This window comes from Hippoglossus stenolepis, chromosome 1, assembly GCF_022539355.2.
Source record: "Hippoglossus stenolepis isolate QCI-W04-F060 chromosome 1, HSTE1.2, whole genome shotgun sequence".
Taxonomy (NCBI): domain Eukaryota; kingdom Metazoa; phylum Chordata; class Actinopteri; order Pleuronectiformes; family Pleuronectidae; genus Hippoglossus; species Hippoglossus stenolepis.
In genome coordinates, this window is record NC_061483.1 from 19,527,222 (window position 1) to 19,546,282 (window position 19,061).

At 41.8% G+C, this 19,061-nt stretch overlaps 2 protein-coding genes across 2 annotated transcripts; one reads left to right on the forward strand and one right to left on the reverse strand.

Annotated features, from left to right (window-relative positions):
- Positions 1-1,426: 1,426 nt before the first annotated feature.
- On the forward strand, positions 1,427-6,046 carry si:ch1073-291c23.2 (uncharacterized protein LOC799862 homolog). The gene is made up of 7 exons (XM_035151602.2): positions 1,427-1,571; positions 2,742-2,884; positions 3,058-3,174; positions 3,679-3,735; positions 4,034-4,195; positions 4,473-4,586; positions 5,608-6,046. Exons 1-7 carry the CDS (start codon positions 1,499-1,501, stop codon positions 5,653-5,655), a joined length of 714 nt encoding a protein of 237 aa, XP_035007493.2. The 5' UTR covers positions 1,427-1,498; the 3' UTR covers positions 5,656-6,046.
- Positions 6,047-6,714: 668 nt separating this feature from the next.
- On the reverse strand, positions 6,715-12,244 carry LOC118104574. The gene is made up of 3 exons (XM_035151571.2): positions 10,957-12,244; positions 10,227-10,366; positions 6,715-10,089 (listed from the first exon to the last, which is right to left on the reverse strand). The coding sequence occupies exons 1-3, from the start codon at positions 10,960-10,962 to the stop codon at positions 7,404-7,406; spliced, it is 2,832 nt and encodes a 943-aa protein (XP_035007462.2). The 5' UTR covers positions 10,963-12,244; the 3' UTR covers positions 6,715-7,403.
- Between the last annotated feature and the right edge of the window lie 6,817 nt (positions 12,245-19,061).

Genomic DNA, 19,061 nt, shown 5'->3' on the forward strand with positions numbered 1-19,061 from the left:
AATGTTACATTACATTCTCACACACAATCACAAACACACACACACACACTCACACACACGCACAAGCACACGTTCACACAGTCATTACAATTCTTCTTGTGATGCAAGGCAGCCATAACTCATCGACACTGCATCTGTCACTCATGTTTGTTTGTTGGTTTGTTTATTTGCAGGATTAAGCAAAAACGGATTTCCACCCAACTTGTCCGAGGGATGGGGTCAAGTGATGATGGAATTGTTCTTCATATTGACTACATTTAAAAGGATATATTCATGATTATTGGATAAGATTCAGATTTGTGACACTCAGTTTGCTGTTTACGATTAAGTGACACAGACTCTTCATCTGTTCACACTATAGACTCTATAGTAAACAGCGACTTTATATACAGTATTGTCCAACTGTGCATAACTGTTAGGACGTACATAGTCATTGATCGCAGTTACATTTCTGAGTATCTAGAGGCTTGCTGATGAGGACATTTTAGAGGATGTCCCCATATGATGCTTAATAATTGAAATGAGGTTATGCTGAAGAACAGAAAGGCCTCTCAGGATAATGCAATGGTGTTCAACAGTTACTAGATCCTCCAACATGATGACACAGTCAATGGGATTCACCACCTATAAAACTGTTTCAACGAAAACTCTACATGAATACACATTTAACAAAATACACATGATGCAGGGTTGTTGTATCAGTCTGTGTAATGCATTTGTACCTAATAAACTGACCATTGAGTGCATTCCAGACTAGATGGCTTGTTGATGGCGTCACTCTGTTAACAGTGAATCCCTCCGCCAGGCTGGACAGCTGCTGATGTGAGAAGTAGACCCCGACAAAACATATCGTTTCTTTAATCATATCCGTCGACACAATGAACATGAGTTCAGAAAGTTAATTTACAAATAACAATAGTTGGTGTTTGAAGTGACTGTGTCAAGGCAGTGACAAAACCAAAACAGATCCCAAATCAGCCCAGTGGTGTTCCGCTGCTCCAGATGTGAACAGTTACTCGAGCTATGCGTTCAAGTGGTATCGGAATAATCGGGAAAATGATTCAATGAAAAAAAATTCACGTGAACACCATCTGAAAGTCGGACAAATAAATTGGAAAGTCGTCGAAAAGTTTTGCTTCGCGAGTTGTCAGGTTAATAATGTCATCACTAATTAACAATACTTTTACAATCAGCTCCAAGCAATAGTTTTTTGTGCGAATTGTCATAATCTGTTACTTTTTGTCACTTGCAAACTGTCTGCAAATCTCTTACAAGTACCAGAAAGTATATTTTTAGCCGATACAAACAATAAATGACCATATGTTTGAAATGATTCATATGTCAAACACAACAATTTGTCTTTCTCTTCTTTGTTTTTGTGCAAGTATTGTAAAGAGATGTCATGGCGTTGCTTAAATGCTCCAAACAGGTTGTATCCACATTCTGACTTCAAAGCACGTGAACGCATCAAAAGCAGAAACAAATCACAACTCGGGAAATGGTCTTTTTCCGAGGAGCACGAGAACGCACCGTCCCAGGGAAGCATAGCACGGAGCTCACAGCTGCACCAGGTCTGACTCCTCTCTTGTTTTAAAAACCTCTTTGTTTGTGGTGTGACTCCGAATCAACTACACACTTAGCATCATCACATAATCTGTCATTGCACTGTGATTTTAGAACAGACGGAAAAACAACGTTTTCCTTGGTATCAGGACGAGAAACTACAGAAGCCCATTTGAAGCTGGGCGGGTTTGGCATGTCCTCGTATCACTGCTTGGTTTGGGACTGAGCGCTGACAGTGTTGTGTGATGTCAAGTGAGGACTCTGAGTCCAGCTCATAACAACACTTCAACTTCTGAAAAAAACTGATTTTTACCTCCAGGACAAACGCGTTTCTCAGCACATGTTGATAATGAGTTTATCTTGACATGGACATGAGGGTTTGTTGTTGCGATGGAAACAGATAAACCTCCATTAAACCTCTTTTCTGACCAACCTTAATAACTCCGTGGATTTTCACAATAAGTCCATTTATTTTGTCGTCAATTTTAACCGTATGTAAGTGGGTGTTTAGTCCATAAAGTAATACGAGCTGCTCTACTGGACTGTCACATGTTAACACCTCCTGCTAAAGAAGTAAAATTAGTCTTTACGGTTGATCTGTTTCCGGAGGTTCATGTGAGCTGTAGAATCACTCGTGAGAATGTGTTGGAATTGTATTGTGCAACGTGTCACACAACATAAGTAAGTCATAAGGCCCATGTTACTACTATTACTACTACTACTACTACTACTGCTGTCACTACTACTACTACTACTAATAATAATAATATAATTTAGTCTTAGGGCTGCTCACTGCATAAGTAAATAAAACACACAAAGCTAATAAAAGCAAGTGACTGTAAATACACATCATAATCACACACTACTGCTTGTATTTGATTTTGTTCCTTATATTGTTTTTTAAAGCAGGAAGACATAAAAACAAATTTTAAAGTAAAAAGGCTATTGAAGACAAATAAATATCGGAATAAAACCGGCCTCAATGAAATATGTCCAGATTGAGTTAAGATCCAGAGCGGGTTTTGCAGAATTGAAAAATTAAAAAAATGTGAATTTGTTATTTTCTGAAACCCGAAAAGAGCCTCAAACTCGTGTCATATAGGATGAAATATTGTGAACTGAAACAAGATATAGAAATTCTGTGTTTAGTGTGTTTTTATTTTATTTTTCTGCTACAGCAATCAATTCAATCCTTAAAATGTCTGCCGAGCTGTACACTGTGAGTGGACCAGGCGGGAATGATGCAAGTCTTCAAGGCACCACAGTGGGGGGCAGCAAACCTTTACACCGCTTCATGAAAGGACAACCCAAGACTATTGGCGTGAGACACACACACACACACACACACACACACACACACACACACACACACACACACAAATAGAAGCAGAAAAGTAACAAATAATGATTCTGCTGTCAGAGAAAATAAATAAAAGCGTAAATAAAAAAGAAATGAAGAGGTCATGTTCGACTCTGTTTTTGATTTTCTTTCAGGTCGTTGTGTTGGTCTTGGGCTCGTCTTTCTTTATCATTTCAATTGCAATGTTAGACGACCTCCCTGATGAGCCTATGTGGAAAATCAACCCAGCTGTCATTATTCAGGGAATTCTGGTTGGTATTACAACAAGAGGATTATTGGTCATTAGATCACAGAGTGAGAGGTGATGGAACAGTGGTTCGCATTGTTTATCATCGAACATTCTTCACAACAAGAAGTTTGCCGGTTTGAATCCTGGTTTCTGTGTGGAGTTTGCATGTTCTTTGCACATCTCAGTGGTTTTCTGGGGCTACTCCAGGTTCTTCCTCCCACAGGACAGATACATGCAGATTGGGGTTAGGTTCATTGGAGACTCTAATGACTGTAGGTGTGAATGTGAGAGTTAATGGTTGTTTGTCTCTGTATATTGGCCAGGGTGTACCCCGCTTCCAGCTCCAGCTGTGCTATTGATAACAATTGGACCATAGTGTCAGATTCTTTTTTCTAAATAGCCAATTTATAAACTGCTGAATAACAATTATACCAAAAATATAGTTAGTAGTTAAGTATCAGCTTTAGGAAATATCTATACTGTATATAAGCAATATAATAAAACATCTTTACTCCTCCTTTCACAGTTCATCATGTGTGGGATTATGTATATTCTGACAGAGCACAATCCAACCAAGAAAACAGTAAGATCTGTTTTTATATTTATAAAGCATTACTGGCAACTTTAGGACCATGAGCCTTGCAGATAAAACAGTTGATTAAAATATATTATTGTTTCAAATCAGCCTTCTCTTTCGGACATGGCTTTTCCTACTAAACCGATCAGAAATGTAATTTTCAGCTCTTATTCATTGACCAATGACAGATCATTTCATTCACCGATTTGTCTGCAGGGCTCTCCATGTTGTCTGCATACTGTGTGAACTATTACCAACATTTCTAAGTGTTTGTCTGTCTGTCTCTGCTGGTGTCTGCATGTAGGTCACCATATCTCTGGCTCTGAGTATTGTGTCGATACTGGCGACATTGTGGACTGACTTGCACATCCTGCCCGATTTAGTACACAGCCACTACTACAGGCATTATGCTTACAATTATAACATCACAGAAACAGAAGAAGGATTATGGACAGAACATTATGAGGTGATTTTTTATTTTATGGTTATTTGTTGTTGTTATTTGTTACAAATCAACCTTTTAGATTTCTCTGTTAAGGCTTTGTTATATGGTACTGAAAAATGTATACAAACATCATACGGTTGGTTTCTCTTGGTTTAATATAAAATGAAAAGTTAATTTACTGATTAGTTAGGAATACAATGAATGATCTTTTTCAGTGTTTATCATGGTATCAACAGTCAAGGTATGGGTGATACTACGTGTCATACATTATGTCTGAGATATGTGTGTTTTTGTTTAGGACATGGGAAAGAGCTTGGAGGGGATCTTTGTATTCTACAGTTCTGCTGGTGCAATTATTTTAATTGTAATGTCAACTCTGGCTGGAGCTGCCCTGCGTTCCACAAAGAGTCAGGTAAATCAGCATGAAACCCCCACTTCCACACACATTATTACAGACAGTGCTGAGAACTTTGAATGTAAATGGTCTGTATTTATACAGCACTTTTCTAGTCTTGATGACCACTCAAAGCGCTTCACAGTACAGGTTATTCCCATTCAGCCATTCACACACACATTCATACAGTGCATCTCTGGGCAGCACTTTTTCCATGAGGGGCAATTCGGGGTTCAGTATCTTGCCCCAAGGACACTTCGGCATGCAGATGGGGAAGACTCTGAATCCATGATCTTCCGGTTCGAGGACGACCGCTCTACCCCCTAAGCCACGGCCGGCCTGAATGTCCCAATCGCTAAGCGAACAGTCTCGCAATATTTACTAAGCATAAGATGCAGCATGACCAATGAGGACTTCAGTCAAGCATTAGACCTTGTTTATACAGTAGTTTGTGCCAACATCCCTCCTGAGTGATCCGATCACTAGTGGCCAAAGCTAAGTGCAGGCGTGAACACACCCTAATGTGTCCTGAGATCTTATCACTCAGATCACATCAGCAGGTGGTCTGTGACACATGTGGCCACGTTGTTTTTCGCTGTGTGAACGAAAATGCGTCCTGGTCCACATACGAAGGACCACGTACTCAGCTAACGTCTCTGACCCATTTCACAATACACCGAAGATATTTTTACATTTCTCAATGTCACCACTGAACACCACATTAGGTTTGACACTTTTTTCAAATGGGTAAAATTAATATTTCATAGCAGAGCTGCACACAGCTCTTCGATTATCTCAGCCCCTCTGCCGACTCACAGACACACAAAAACAAATACACATCTGTAAACTCAGACTAGGTAAAAACAACATAATTTGGTCCTCGCAAACACAATTGACATTTGTTTTAACATATAGAGCGGGTAAGTGAGATCAGGAGACACATTCAACTGAACACTGACCATTTGGGATCGGATCTCTCAGGACGGATGTAAACACCAGGTCTGATCAGAACCTTTACTTTACTTTTTCATCTCTTCAGGCTGTTGTCATGATGACGGCTGCACCAACTGAAACTCCAGCAGAATGAAGGCCGCAACATAAACGTCTGAAGTGGGACAACGTGAGAAGAGAACTATGAAGCAACATGATCCTTGAGCCCTAAATATTAACCAGTACTAACTAGCTTTATATACAAGGTAATACATATTGTATGTATGTCTGATACGTGTTGCTGTGTGGTGTTTCTGTGATTTATTACTTTACTTTATCATCAGAGAGGACCTGCTGCTTACTCTGCAGCCAGCAGGTGTCGTTGCTTTACTTCCGTGTTATGTTTACACAGCTACGCCACAGGACGACAATCCGGGTGAAACTGAAACCTCCGGCTGCCCATGACACTTTTATGTGTTTTTTTTTTTACTATGTAAGCTCTTCTTTAAACAGCAACTCCAATAAACTCAAACACTGTGACACCTTAACACACTGTCCTCTCTTCATAGAAGATAGAACGCGAGACATACCAAAAGAGAACAGGGAGTGCAGTGGTATTCATATCATGACATATCATGTGTGTCCCTCCTGTGCGTTTGCAAAGGTGACATTTTGATTTTGTGTGAGACTGACTTAAGTTTAGCATTTTGTGAGTTTATGTTTTCACCTTATTTAATAAAAGAATGCTGAAAAGCGAGTGGTTCGTCTCTGGCTGTTGTGGTGAGACCCCGGTCGCATGGTCATTTGCCACAGTGACGCCCCACGTTGGGCTACACTGTGTCTCCCACACACAGCCAGAGACGAACAAGTTGCTTTTCAGCATTTTATTCAGAGACTAGGTGCAAACGAAACTTAAATACAAACATAAATCCAGCAATTTCTGCTGGCGTGTAGTCAGTCTCTCTCTCTCTCTCTCTCTCTCTCTCTCTCTCTCTCTCTCCACATGTGGACTTTTCTTTATTTAACGCTGTCAACTTCACATTTTCACTTTTGATTAACACAAATTAAATAATGTGTTTGTAAATACAAACACATACAAGGTTTAATTGTTCATAAACAAAAAAGACAATGAAATGCATTTATAAAACAATGAAAATACTGTTAAATCATTTACTATGAACAGCACTTACCTGACAATCTACAAAATTTGTATGAAAACCAACTGTTTTACAAGATCCCTGTAACAATTCAATATTTACCGTGTAAACTCAAGAGCAATAAAGGAGAAAGTAATTCAGTTCATACTATATAATACCGTTATCATCTTTTATTTGTGTAGTGGACTGTGTATTCACAAAGGTTTGACATGCTGTCTCAACACTTGGTGCCAGTTTCTACAAGGTTTATTACTTATTCACATCACTGGTCAGTATGACATTTTCTTTGCTTTAGTTCTGATATGTGGGAAGTTATGTAAGTATATTTTAAGCATTATTATTTTATTTATACCACTTCTGCTGCAGACTACAGTAATACTTTGCTTAATGCATATGAGAACAATCAACAAGCAAACAGTTGCTTATTTATGTATCAAGCACACACAGAAACATTCATTTGGTGTCCGATCCTCTGGCCATTTGCTGAACGTAAGTAGTCATGTGTTCCATTAGTAACACAGAAATACTGATAATAGCTGCTTTCAATCATTTATTGTTCAGTGTTTATTGTTTATTGTCGTTACTTGGACTATTGGCCTCTAGAGGGCATAGACACCCACGAATTCTCAATTGAATCTCAGAACCAAAATGCCCCAATTCTCTGTGTATTTGTAAAATGTGGAATAAAAGTATAATTGTCCTGAACTTAAATGCAAACAGAGCAAAACATTTGAATGAACACTGTCCCTCAAATCGAAGAAGCAGAGGTCTTGTGAAAGTCATTCCCATGGGTGAACCGCTGGTGAACACGCATGTGCTCTGTGACTCGGTACTGGCGAGAAAAGGTCATAGGGCAGCATGGGCAGGGAAAGGGCCGTACGCCAAGGTGGCTCCGCACATGTCTATTCAGAGAGCCTCGCTGGCTGAAGGAGCGGTCGCACAGAGAACACTGGAAAGGTTGGTGGAGTGGTGTTGACAGATGGGCTGATATATTTCTTGGCATGCTGGCCGAGAGAGTAGCTGGTATGCACACAGACAAGGTAGATGATATGGAGGCTTGTACACAGTCTGGTATACAAGAAGGTGAACATGCTGCCAAAATGCCGCTCTGGCTTTCACCCTCCTCAGGGTTGGAGACAGCTTTTTGAATGGCGCCATCACCGGGTCTTTCTAAATTTGTCTTTCCGACCCAAGATTCATTCTTGCACTCATCAAAACTCTTAGCCCCAAGTCTTGCTGCAGTCCTACTTTTTTTCTTTTCAACACCTGCTACAGATGTAGCTTCATCCTGTTGCTCTCTGACCCCACTCCCAAATATGTCATTTTTGCAGAAAGCGATGTCGTCTGATTTGTGTTTGTAAGCCACAAGCAACTCCGCAGGTTTCGCACTAATGTCAAGCAGTAGAACCTGGTCTGTGGTTTCTGTAGCAAAGTGCGGCCTCAGAGACCTGCGACCTGTGTTGGCCTCCTCCTCCTCTTCATCACTGGACTGGTTTGAATAATCAGGGTGAGAGGGTTTGTGATCAGAGTCTCTGTACAATAAGCGTGTGTCCTCGTGGCGTAGGCAGTGGTAATGAAGATGTCCGTGGTATGACTGTCCTACCACACTACACATGAGATCAGACATGTTGCTGTCCCCTGGCTTTGTAAAAGTTAAGCGTGGCTCTGTGATTTCTGAGAGTTCCAGTGATGTGCGGCGTTCAAAGTCAAACAGACGACCAGTGACATTATCCAAAGCAGCAGTAGCTCTTTTCTCTCTGACAGACTCATTTTCCTGCTGGGCAGAGACAGTATCGTATGTGCTTGTCTGGGCTCTGTGCAGTGTTGGGAACCAATCTTTCCTTGATTCATAGAGGTTACAATGGAGCTCCTGTCTATCCATTTTAGCCGGACCCCTGCTGGAATAACTTTGTTTGTCATTGGCGTCCCCCTGAGAGCCACTTCCTGTGTCCGACATCTCCTCAGGAAGTGGAGCTGCGTCTCTCAGGTCTTGGGAGACCGTCTCCTCTGCTGCAGCTGACGTTGAGACGTTGGGACCGTCAGACCAGTCCAGTTGTTGATGTTTGGAGGGTAAATCATCGAAACTGAGCTCAGCTTTATGCTTCAATCCCCTGATGAATTTGCCGCAAATCTTATTCTGTGGCACTGAATCATCTCCAAGATATTTTGTGTGATCTTTACTCTGAAAGGAATCACAGTGAGCGTGGTGGTTATTATGATCCGTATTGTGGGATAATCCATTGTCCACATGTTCATCATTTTGTTTCATAAAATAATCTCCATTGCTGCTGTATTGTTGTTCTAACGTGTCGGATTGATCTCTACTAGATCTGTAGCATATATCCTGTTCTGCGCAGTGATCTGAGCTATTCTTGTTATCCAAACTCTGTGTTCCTGTCACGTACTCACAGATTCTGTCATCCTGATCCTGTTCCCCATGGTGATTTTTGTGCTTAGTAGTAACACCCTCAGCAATGTCATCAATGTCTTTGCTTGCTAATCGTGGGATGGCAGCTCTGCTGGAATCGACTGAGGCCTTGGATATTGAATGGTACGGAGGCACCTCTGCCAGCTGGTGCATATCTGCTGTACTGCTGTGGCGTATGACAGGCACTGCCTCACAGTACGGATGTGGCGATGAAGAAGGGGGGGATGATGACTTCCTCTTGTCCTCCACTTTCCTCTCCAGCTCCTCTTCTGTGCTCGTCTGCCAGGTCTCTGTGCCAGCTGAATGAAACTGATCCTTCTGCACCTCTTTGTCCACTTCGGACACTATATGCTCTTCAGCGGAGTCAGGGATATTTTGAATGAAATCTTGAGGTGTCAGATAATTTAGTGGTGTGCACTTTCCAGCGTTGACACCATCAGAGTAGTCCTCTGATATACTACTGCAGTTACTTAAAATACAGCTGCTACTACAGCCGTTTGTACCATTTATACCACTTATATCTGTTTTTGTGCTTTTAATACAGGAATCCAAACTCGTTGAATGCATTTGCACTTCATCACATGAATACGGATGATCCACTCTCTCCAGCGGCCCTCCTGTTTCCTCCTGTCTTGGTAATGCATCCACGCTGCATGTTGAAGGTAGATGCTTACTACAGGAGTTTGTTGTAGCTGTACAGATAACGTTTCTACACAGCTCACTCTCATTTCCGGTGGAAACATTTGTTTTATCTGCATCACTCGCCTTAGTCTTCTGCCATGCCCTTAAAGCCTCTTGCAGTTCATCCATCTGCAGGTAGCAAGCGCTAGTGAGCAAGCTGTAGTAGTACTGCTGGATTCGTGAGAATGGCAAATTCCCAGTATAAATGTAGTCCAAAAGAAGAGCCAGCACAGAACCAGTCAGACAAGGTGCCTGCAGTTCCACCAGGGCACCAGAGGAGGACAAGATAGATGAAAGCACTGGACTAGAAGCTGCCAGGACACACCTGCAGGAGCAAAGAGCAACTAGAATTGTGATGCCGCAAAAACATTATTAAGTTAGACATACAACTCCCAATCTAAACAATATTTCCTAATATTTACTGTACATGTGGATATGTTTGGTTGTTAAGATGTTGCTCACCTGTGTGCAGGATACAGTTGACCTGGGCTCTGCCTCTGTCTGACCACACAGTCACAGAACTGAGCTCGCTGTCTTTGGAGGTTCAGGCTCATCAACAGAGATGCTGTGTGGCTAGTAACTATCTGGGCACAAGGTGATGCCTAGAGAGAACACAGCTCAGTCAGAAGTTCTGCTCAGGTAAGAAGATTGAAGAATGGCACAGAGCACTTTTTGCATAAAAGCTTAAACATTGATATACTTTTCTATTTGTCTCGTGAATGCTTTAAATATTGTTATCTTGTTGCTCTGTTAAACGCATCATCTATTGCACTGGGAGAGGGATCCCTCACTCCCTGAGGTTTCTGCATATTATTCCCCTGTTAAAAGGTTTTTTGATAGTTTTTACCCTTGTCGAGGGTTAAGGACAGACGATGCATCTTATACAAATTGTTAAGCTCTTTGTGATTTGTGAATATGGGACAAATAACATTAGATTTGAGCAAAAACCAAATGCACATAACGTAATCTCTTATGCTCCAGTTTAAAGCATTCCTTTTTTATGTATATTAAGCACTTCGATTAGATCAAATGTATACTTTCAATATACATTACATTAAGTCAGCTACTACAAAAATAAGGACAAAAAAGTACGAGCACTTGCCTATTTTACATATCACCGAAAGCCGAGTCATAATAATCGGCACTATCTTCATAGCCTAAACATGTAAATCGTGAAGAAATATCCTCTTACCTCCATGTTATATTGGAAGAGAAGCAAAAAAAAGCAGTATCCCGTGGTGTGCAATCTGAAGTTGTGAGTCTGTTTGCAGCTGAAATGGGAACAGAACCTCCATGGAGGATATATAGTCCCAGTCCACTATCTACGCACACTGTCTCATTCGGAAAACAATCACACGCTTTTCATATTGGGAGCATGGCGTGACGCAAAGGGACAGGTGCATATTAGGAGGGCTGGCATCTAACGTCAGAGATTCCATGACCTGTTATGGAGGGGCGCTGAGACCGGCCCACAAAGCACCAGTGAGAGGCCACAGAACTATGGCAAACAGATCCACTATAGCTGTTCACATCATGAGAAGATGGAAGAGTAGAAGTCAGATTTTTTATTTGCAACCACAGCATTATTTAAACTTAGAATGACAACTGAATTCTCTCAGCGAGCGTGTTTTACTTTGTATTTCTCTTGCAGGAAGGTCAGAGGTCAAGGTCATGTACAATTAGAAAATAGAAAGACAAAGATGGCGCTTATGCGTTAAGACATTTGAGGAAGAAAACAAGTGCAGTAATTCAGAATTGTAGAGTTAAAGGTTAAACTACTGTATAACCATGGTTGACAGTGCAGCACATACTACATGTCAACCCAGTTTTCCACTGCATTCTTACAGTTACAGAAAAAAGCCACTGTCCAGACACTAAAGAAGAAAATCTGTACTCTTCTATCTTTTTTAATTCTACACAGGGACGTAGCTGAGCCGCCCAACCCTCAGCTGACGCTTTGTTGACAACTCCATACTAAGCCATCTCTCCACCCTGCACACCATGTGCTTGTCACGCTTTTTTATCTCCACTGCACTCTAAAGTTTCTGCCACCCCTCTGGCTGTCCACAGGGCAGTAGTAGGCCTACATTATTTTCCCTGGCAACTGTGCAATGGAAATACTACTGCCACACACCATTCCACAGTCACCCATTTAAAATTAGTCCTGTGGGACTAATCAGATCACAATGTGAACTTTCCAACTTTTGGTGCCAAGTAGTGTGTTGTGTGCACAAGGTGTCGGAATTAAACAAATGTCAAATAAATTGAAAAACTAGAATTATCACCTTGCAGCCATATCCCCTTTTTACTGATTGATTCTCTGTGGTGTCATTGTGCAGAGTGCAAGCTTATTTTCAGCACTCCAGAAGAAAAGGAGAAAAGACACAGGCATTACATACAGACAAATCATTGCACTTAAAACTAATAGTTAAAACTTTATTTTATTATATTAAAATATTTGTCTGAAAATGTATGCATTTAGTTTCTTGTGTTATGACCCAAAACACGTTTTGATTTTGAAGTCGGTTGCTCTAGGCCATCCAACTGTGTATATATATATATATATATATACAGCCCGATCCGTTCACAACACAGTACGCAAGAACTAGTGTCTTGAAGCGGATGCGGGCAGCCACTGGTAAGCAGTGAAGGGAGCAGAGGAGCGGTGTAGTTTGAGCTCTTTATATACAGTCTATGAGTGTGAGAGAACTTAGGTAGGTTGAAGACCAGTCGAGCTGCAAAGGTCGGATGGCACTAGCAGAAAGACCAACCCAGATCGTGAAGGGAGGAAATAAGGATCTGGTGATACACCGTGTCAAACCCAGCAGAAAGGTCGAGAAGGGTGACCACAGAGGAGAGAGAGGCAAATCTAGCAGTGAGAAGTTGCTGACAGCAAGGAGGGCAGTTTATTTCAGACGGGTTGAGGGTGTTTTTTTCTTGAGGAGAGGGTTCACTCTTGCCTCCTTAAGTTGTCATACCGGATAGTAGTAGAGTAGTAGTAATAGTAGTAAATAGTAGAGTCATACCGGCCCAGACGTCACCTGGGCCGCTTGCTGGCTAACCAACCGGAAAATAGTGGTGGTGGACAAAGAACAGAAGATGGCAGTAGGGATAGATGTGGCCATCCCAGCAGACAGTGACATCAGGAAAAAGGAGCATGAGAAGATGGAGAAGTAGAAGGGCTGGAAGAACAGCTGTAACAGATGTGGAAGGTGAAATGCATTGTGATCCCTGTGGTAGTGGGAGAATTAGAGGGAACCCTCCCCTCTGCTGCCACTTCCTGAAAAGGAAAGAGCATAACCAAGCCAAACAGAATAGGAGCAGCTGTGACCCCCAAACTGGGTGAGTGGCTCTAGCAGATCCCAGGTACAACATCTAAAGCCTTTGCCCAGAAGAGTGCAGGAACAGCTAAGATAATGCACAGAACCCTCAAACTCCCAGGCCTCTGGTAGAGTACCCGAGCTTGAGGAAAACATGACACCCCCATGTGGAATAGGAGGGAGATTTATATAAATATATATAAATGTAGATATACCTCCGTCAACCAGTCAAGTTGCCTGATGCCTATAATTGTGACTAAAGAATTTCATCAAAGGTATGAAGTGTATTTTAGGGTATGAATGCTTGAGTTATGGTCAAAAAGGTTGTTTAGTGCGAGGTAAAATTCCCCCAGGCATTCCTGATTGTGTTGACAAGAATGGGAAGGAGGTGAGGTCACATTGATCTTGACTTTTGACAACCAAATTCCAATTAATGCTCGAGTCCAAGTCAACGTTTGTGCCAAATTTGAAGAAATTCCCTACAGGCTTCCCTGAGATATCGCGTTCACGGTCAGCATCATACCCACAGCTATTGCTGTCACCACTATGGAGCCATAAAAACAAAAGACAAATAAAATATATGACTTGTGATTCACAAATTCACAAAATAATATTTATATTGAAAGAAAACAGGTTATATCTGAACAGGTTATATTTGCAAAGCAAAGAGGGTCTCCCTTGGCATGCGCACAAGCACACACACATGCACACATGCACACCCACACACTTTACGAAATCAAATTAAGGGATTGTATTAATGCAAATACAATATACATTTATAAAAATGCTGGTCGTGTGAAACAACATTTTTTAATAAGCATGAGAACACAGCATTTTAAACCAGACATTGTTGCTGAGGTAGTTGAAATAACAATAAAGTTATCAGGACCAAAACAGGCAGAAAAAGTGGCCAATGCTGATGCAATCATCCTCGTAATGAGGTCAAACAAAGAGATGAGTGGGCATTTTCCCTAAGAGCCAAACTCAGGTCAGGCCTTCTCACTCAAATCTTTAAATGCCTCAATGTGCATTGGGACTTTATAAGATTGCACTTGTAAGTGCCTGAAACTGATACTCAAGGTTACATTTGCAATTTTTATTATTGCAGCAACTGATGCCAAAATGTCCTGGCGACACACACACTTACATAAACACACACACACAGCAAACATCAAACGGACTGAAGCGGACTAGGCAGCTGCATGCCAGTTTGACATAACATTAAAACAGTTGGGTTCTGCCATAGCTAACGTTCTGTGCTACCTTCCAGCACAGATCTTTTTTCACATGCAAGGTGGATTCATCATAATCTCTACACAAGCAGAAGGACTGCAACAACACACCACGAAGGCAGGGAACTACTTTTCTGAATAAATGCATCTAGTTCTTATCTTTACAGCTGCAACAGAGCAGGCGCACTGATGTACTGACATTTTCTGGGTTTTTAAAAGCTAAAATACGTTTGCAGCCATGCCGGCAGCTCTGTGAGGCTCTGATGTTGATTGTAAAAATCCCTTCCATACAAATAAAATTTTGTTCACTCTGAAATACAAACGTCAACCTGCTATTGGAGCTGGAGGAAGGGTCAGGGGTTCACCAATCATTATGGATGTGGATTATGTATGTGTCGAAAATATCATGGAAATCTATTGTACAATTATGGAGTATTTCAGGGGTTGAACCAACTGACCAACTCCAAGCCCTCAGTAAATGACACGTATAAGGACAAAGCATTTTTCATGTGTACCACAGCAGTACTCCAATTTTTATGGTCTGAGTTCCAATAATAACTAGAATGGCATTAAGAGGGTGCAATACTCCGCCAAGGGCCAACAGCCACCTTACAAGATATGAAAATAGATTTTTATTTAGATCTGAACCAAATTGGTCACACTTGTAAATAACAGTCCCTTGTAAAGCCCATATTCAATTTGTGAATATGGGCTATACAAATAAAATGGATTGATTGGTTTAATAAATATGCCAGATTTCTTCTATTAAGATCCACTCATTATTATAGGATTTGGCTGGAGGAAAATAACATCGGCAAAGGGCCTGAAAATACACCAAGGAAAGAAGAAGTGCTTGATCGAAAGAGAGCAATGATCTCGCATTGATCAGTAGTCAATCACGTCAGCAGAGTGAAGTCCAGCTACCGGACTTGAACCAAAGTTTGCAGGACATCAGCCCCCCTGTATCTGAGGAAGTTCTCTCAAGCACAGAGGCCGTAGCAGAAGAGCCTCTAAAGCCCACTCAGCAAGGAAAACCAACAATGGAGAAGAAACCTTTACAAAACAAACCAAAGGTAAACTGGCCTGGAGCTTCAGAAAAAGCTAAATGGGAGGCCATCATTGCAGACCTAAGCACTATCCTGGAAAAGATAAAGGGTACAGTTGAGACAAAACTTGAAAGGATGGGTAGCATCATCTATGACTAAGGAGCGGAACATTTTGGAGTGACACAGAAAAACCGGATAACACCAACAATGGAAACCAAGTCCAGAAGGCAGCTGGAAATCGAATACCTAGTACAAGAGAGGAGGCAGCTTTAAAAAGCAGTGGAAGAAAGCATCAGAGGAACAGAAGGAGGGAATTAACATACTGCAGGAGAACATCAAGAGCCGACTGACAACCTTAAGGCGAGCAGAGCACCTAAGAACAGCTCGGAAAAGAAAGAAACGAGCAAGAACCTGTTTATTCAAAGACCCCTTCAAGTTCTTGAAATCTCTCCTCACCATAAAGAAGAGAGGAACCCTGAGGACCTCAAATCCAATCAGCCAAAAGTGAGAAGAAAGATCTACATGTCATCTTCCTTGATCTCGCTAATGCATTTGGGTCAATACCACATAGTGTCCTCTGGGCAATTCTGCTTCACAACACCAGATTTTACCAACATATGGCAGCGTCTCGAAGTGGGCATCATGGCTGGCTGCACTATCTCCCCACTAGCATTGACTATGAAAAAAGGTAATAGGTGGCGAGCGACAAAAGTCAGGGGTCCGATTAACACCAATCAGGGCCTACATGGACAACATGACAACCCTGACCACAACAGCACCATGCACCAGACGGTTGCTAGGGAAACTTGAAGACAACATCACATGGGCCAGAATGAGGATCAATCCATCAAAATCAAAAAGCATCTCAACAAGCAAAGATAAGAGATCATACCATTGGTTTACATTAATGGAGAACCAATTTTAACAGTGTCTGAGAAACCTATAAAAAGCCTTGGACGATTCTATGATGCAAGTCTTAAAGACTGCAAGCAGGTCCAGCAACTGTAGCTGGACATCAACAGTGGCCTTAAGAACATCGACCACTCCATGCTACCTGGCAAGCTAAAGCTCTGGTGCTTACAGTTTAGCCTGTTACAACGACTGATGTGGCCACTTACAGTTGTTGACGTTCCTATCACAAGAGTTGAGAATATGGAGAGAATGATCAACTCCTATGTGAGAAAGTGGTTAGGAGTCCCAAGATGTCTGAGCAGCATCAGCCTGTAAGGACACGGCATCCTTGAGCTGCCTATCTCAAGTCTTGTAGAGGAGGTTAAATGCACCAAAACAAGGCTGGAGATGACCCTCTCTGAGTCCCGAGACCAATCTATACTGGCTGTTGGACCATCATTGACAACAGGACGGAAATGGACACCAAAAGATGCAACTAGACAAGCAAAAGCAGAACTCCAACATGCTGACATTGTGGGCCACGTTCAACAGGGAAAAGGAGGTTTGGGCCTAGGTCAGAGTGGACCCCTGTGGAACAAGTCAAAAACTGGTAGTCCTGGAAATCTGGCGTCAGGAAGAGGCAGCAAGGTGAGCAAAGGCTGTCTCTCAAGACAGACAGGGGCAGTGGATGAAATGGGAGAGCATAGAGAAAAGAAAGATCAGCTGGAAGGACCTGTGGCGAATGTAAGCAAGCAGGATTAGCTTCCTGCTTAGAGCAACATATGACGTGCTTCCCTAACCCAAAAACCTACAGCAGTGGCTGCATGAAAATCCATCCTTACCACTCAGGCTACCAGCTACCCTCAGGCACAACCTCACTGGTTGTAAAATAAGTCTCTCCAAAGGTAGGTATAAGTGGAGACACAACCAGGTACTCAAATGCCTTGCAGCAACAATAGAAACAAAGAAGACTGCTAACAATACCTTGCCATCAAAAACATCAAACGCAATTCAGAGGACAACATTTTGCCGTGAGGGGAACAGGGACAGAAAGGGCCTCCTCCACTGACCAGGAGTGGTCAGTTGGAGAAAGCCCGAGACTGAGAGATGTTGGTGGACTGGGCCAGTGACTTACAGTCCCAACACATATTGTCACCACCACCCTAAGACCTGACCTGAGACTCACAAAGGGGTAATTAACATTTTGTCCTATATTCTCAATCTCAACCTGAGATATCAAGGAAAATGTTCCCTATCTCACAATGTTAAAGAAATCGGAAAAAAAATAAATTCCCTGATCCGCCACCTGATCCAGATCCACACCAAAATTTACTGTGTTCTTCCCTTTCTATTACCACATCCTTCCACCAAGTTTAATCTGTCAAGCAGTGTTTGTGTAACCCTGATTGACAAACGCACAAAAACAGAGCTTCCTTTAGTAGAGGTCAAAATTAAAAACACATGGCAAAAAGATACCGCAACCTCCACACAGGACCACAGACACACACATCACATCATATACTCGGCTCACACTCACACAGTAGAAAGTCTCCTGCAGTTTACGTCTAAGTCAGTAAGTAAGTAAGTCACATTTATGCTCATGTAACATCATCTTCATCTCGTCTTTCTTTTACCCACATATCCAGAAAATTGTAGTCATGATATAGTGGATACTATTCTTGGCTCTATGGCTGAGCTCCACACACACTGATCTCTACATTAACACCAGTGAAAAACCACACACAGCAGCAGAACGGTGCGTCAGCGTAAAGACTCTGCCGCCATCAGGAGTACCAAGGAGCAGAGTTAGTCAAATTGGACACGAGAGAACTCAGAGGTGACAGAGGGTCTTGTGGACCTAATATCCCTGGTTCATTTCCAACTGGGGGCTTTCGTCCCAAGTCATACTGCATTTCTCTTATCTAATATAAAAAGGGTTTTGATATTAAAAAATGCCTTTAATAAAGTCTGTAGTGGCACTTTAGTTTTAGTATATTCATCAGATAACTATCTTATCATACACATGTATTATTTCGATTGTCTCTTTACTGTTCATTCAGAAAGATGCACAATCTGAGATCACATGAGGTTGTGAGTCAGCGATGCCAGCTCCGAGGGTACAGCAGCAGACAGCTGCTCCGAGCGGAACTACCAACGTGTCATGGGCACATACACGTAATGCTCCCACCACCCCACCCACACAAGGTCTTCAACTTCATCTGATGAAGCTTTTACTTCCCAAGACATTTCTGGTAAAAGCCCTGATTGTTTAAAAGTAGGAGATTGTCTTTCCTTTCAAAAATAACCTGTGGGGATTCAAACATTAAAACCATATTCATTGGTGAATATCTCATTTAAAAAACATGGGCTTTCCCCACATTTTCTCCAGTGAGATCATTCCCTGTTTTGAAAAAGGTTTCCACGAGACTTAGTTTGGGCACTGAAATATTTATTGTAACCCATAATCAATTGTAAATGCAAAGCCTCTTGTTTGATTTTATGCACGATTTTAGTCATGAAATCATGACAAATCATTAGTCATGACATGATTTTAGTCATGAATGTGCGTGAGGCTGGAGGAGTCCATGGGATTTAACAGTCTGGAGATTTCTGCACCTCTCGTGTGTGTTTATTCACATAACCTTTACCGGCTACAGAGTTACAGTGCAAACCAAACAACAGTGTAAACCACATAACAGTCTTTGGTGAATTCTGTCCATCTCACGTGTCCACTTCAAGGCAGCTCAACCCACAAAATCAGAAGACGTGCTGAGGGATGGGTCTTCATATTTAGTTTTACAACATTGA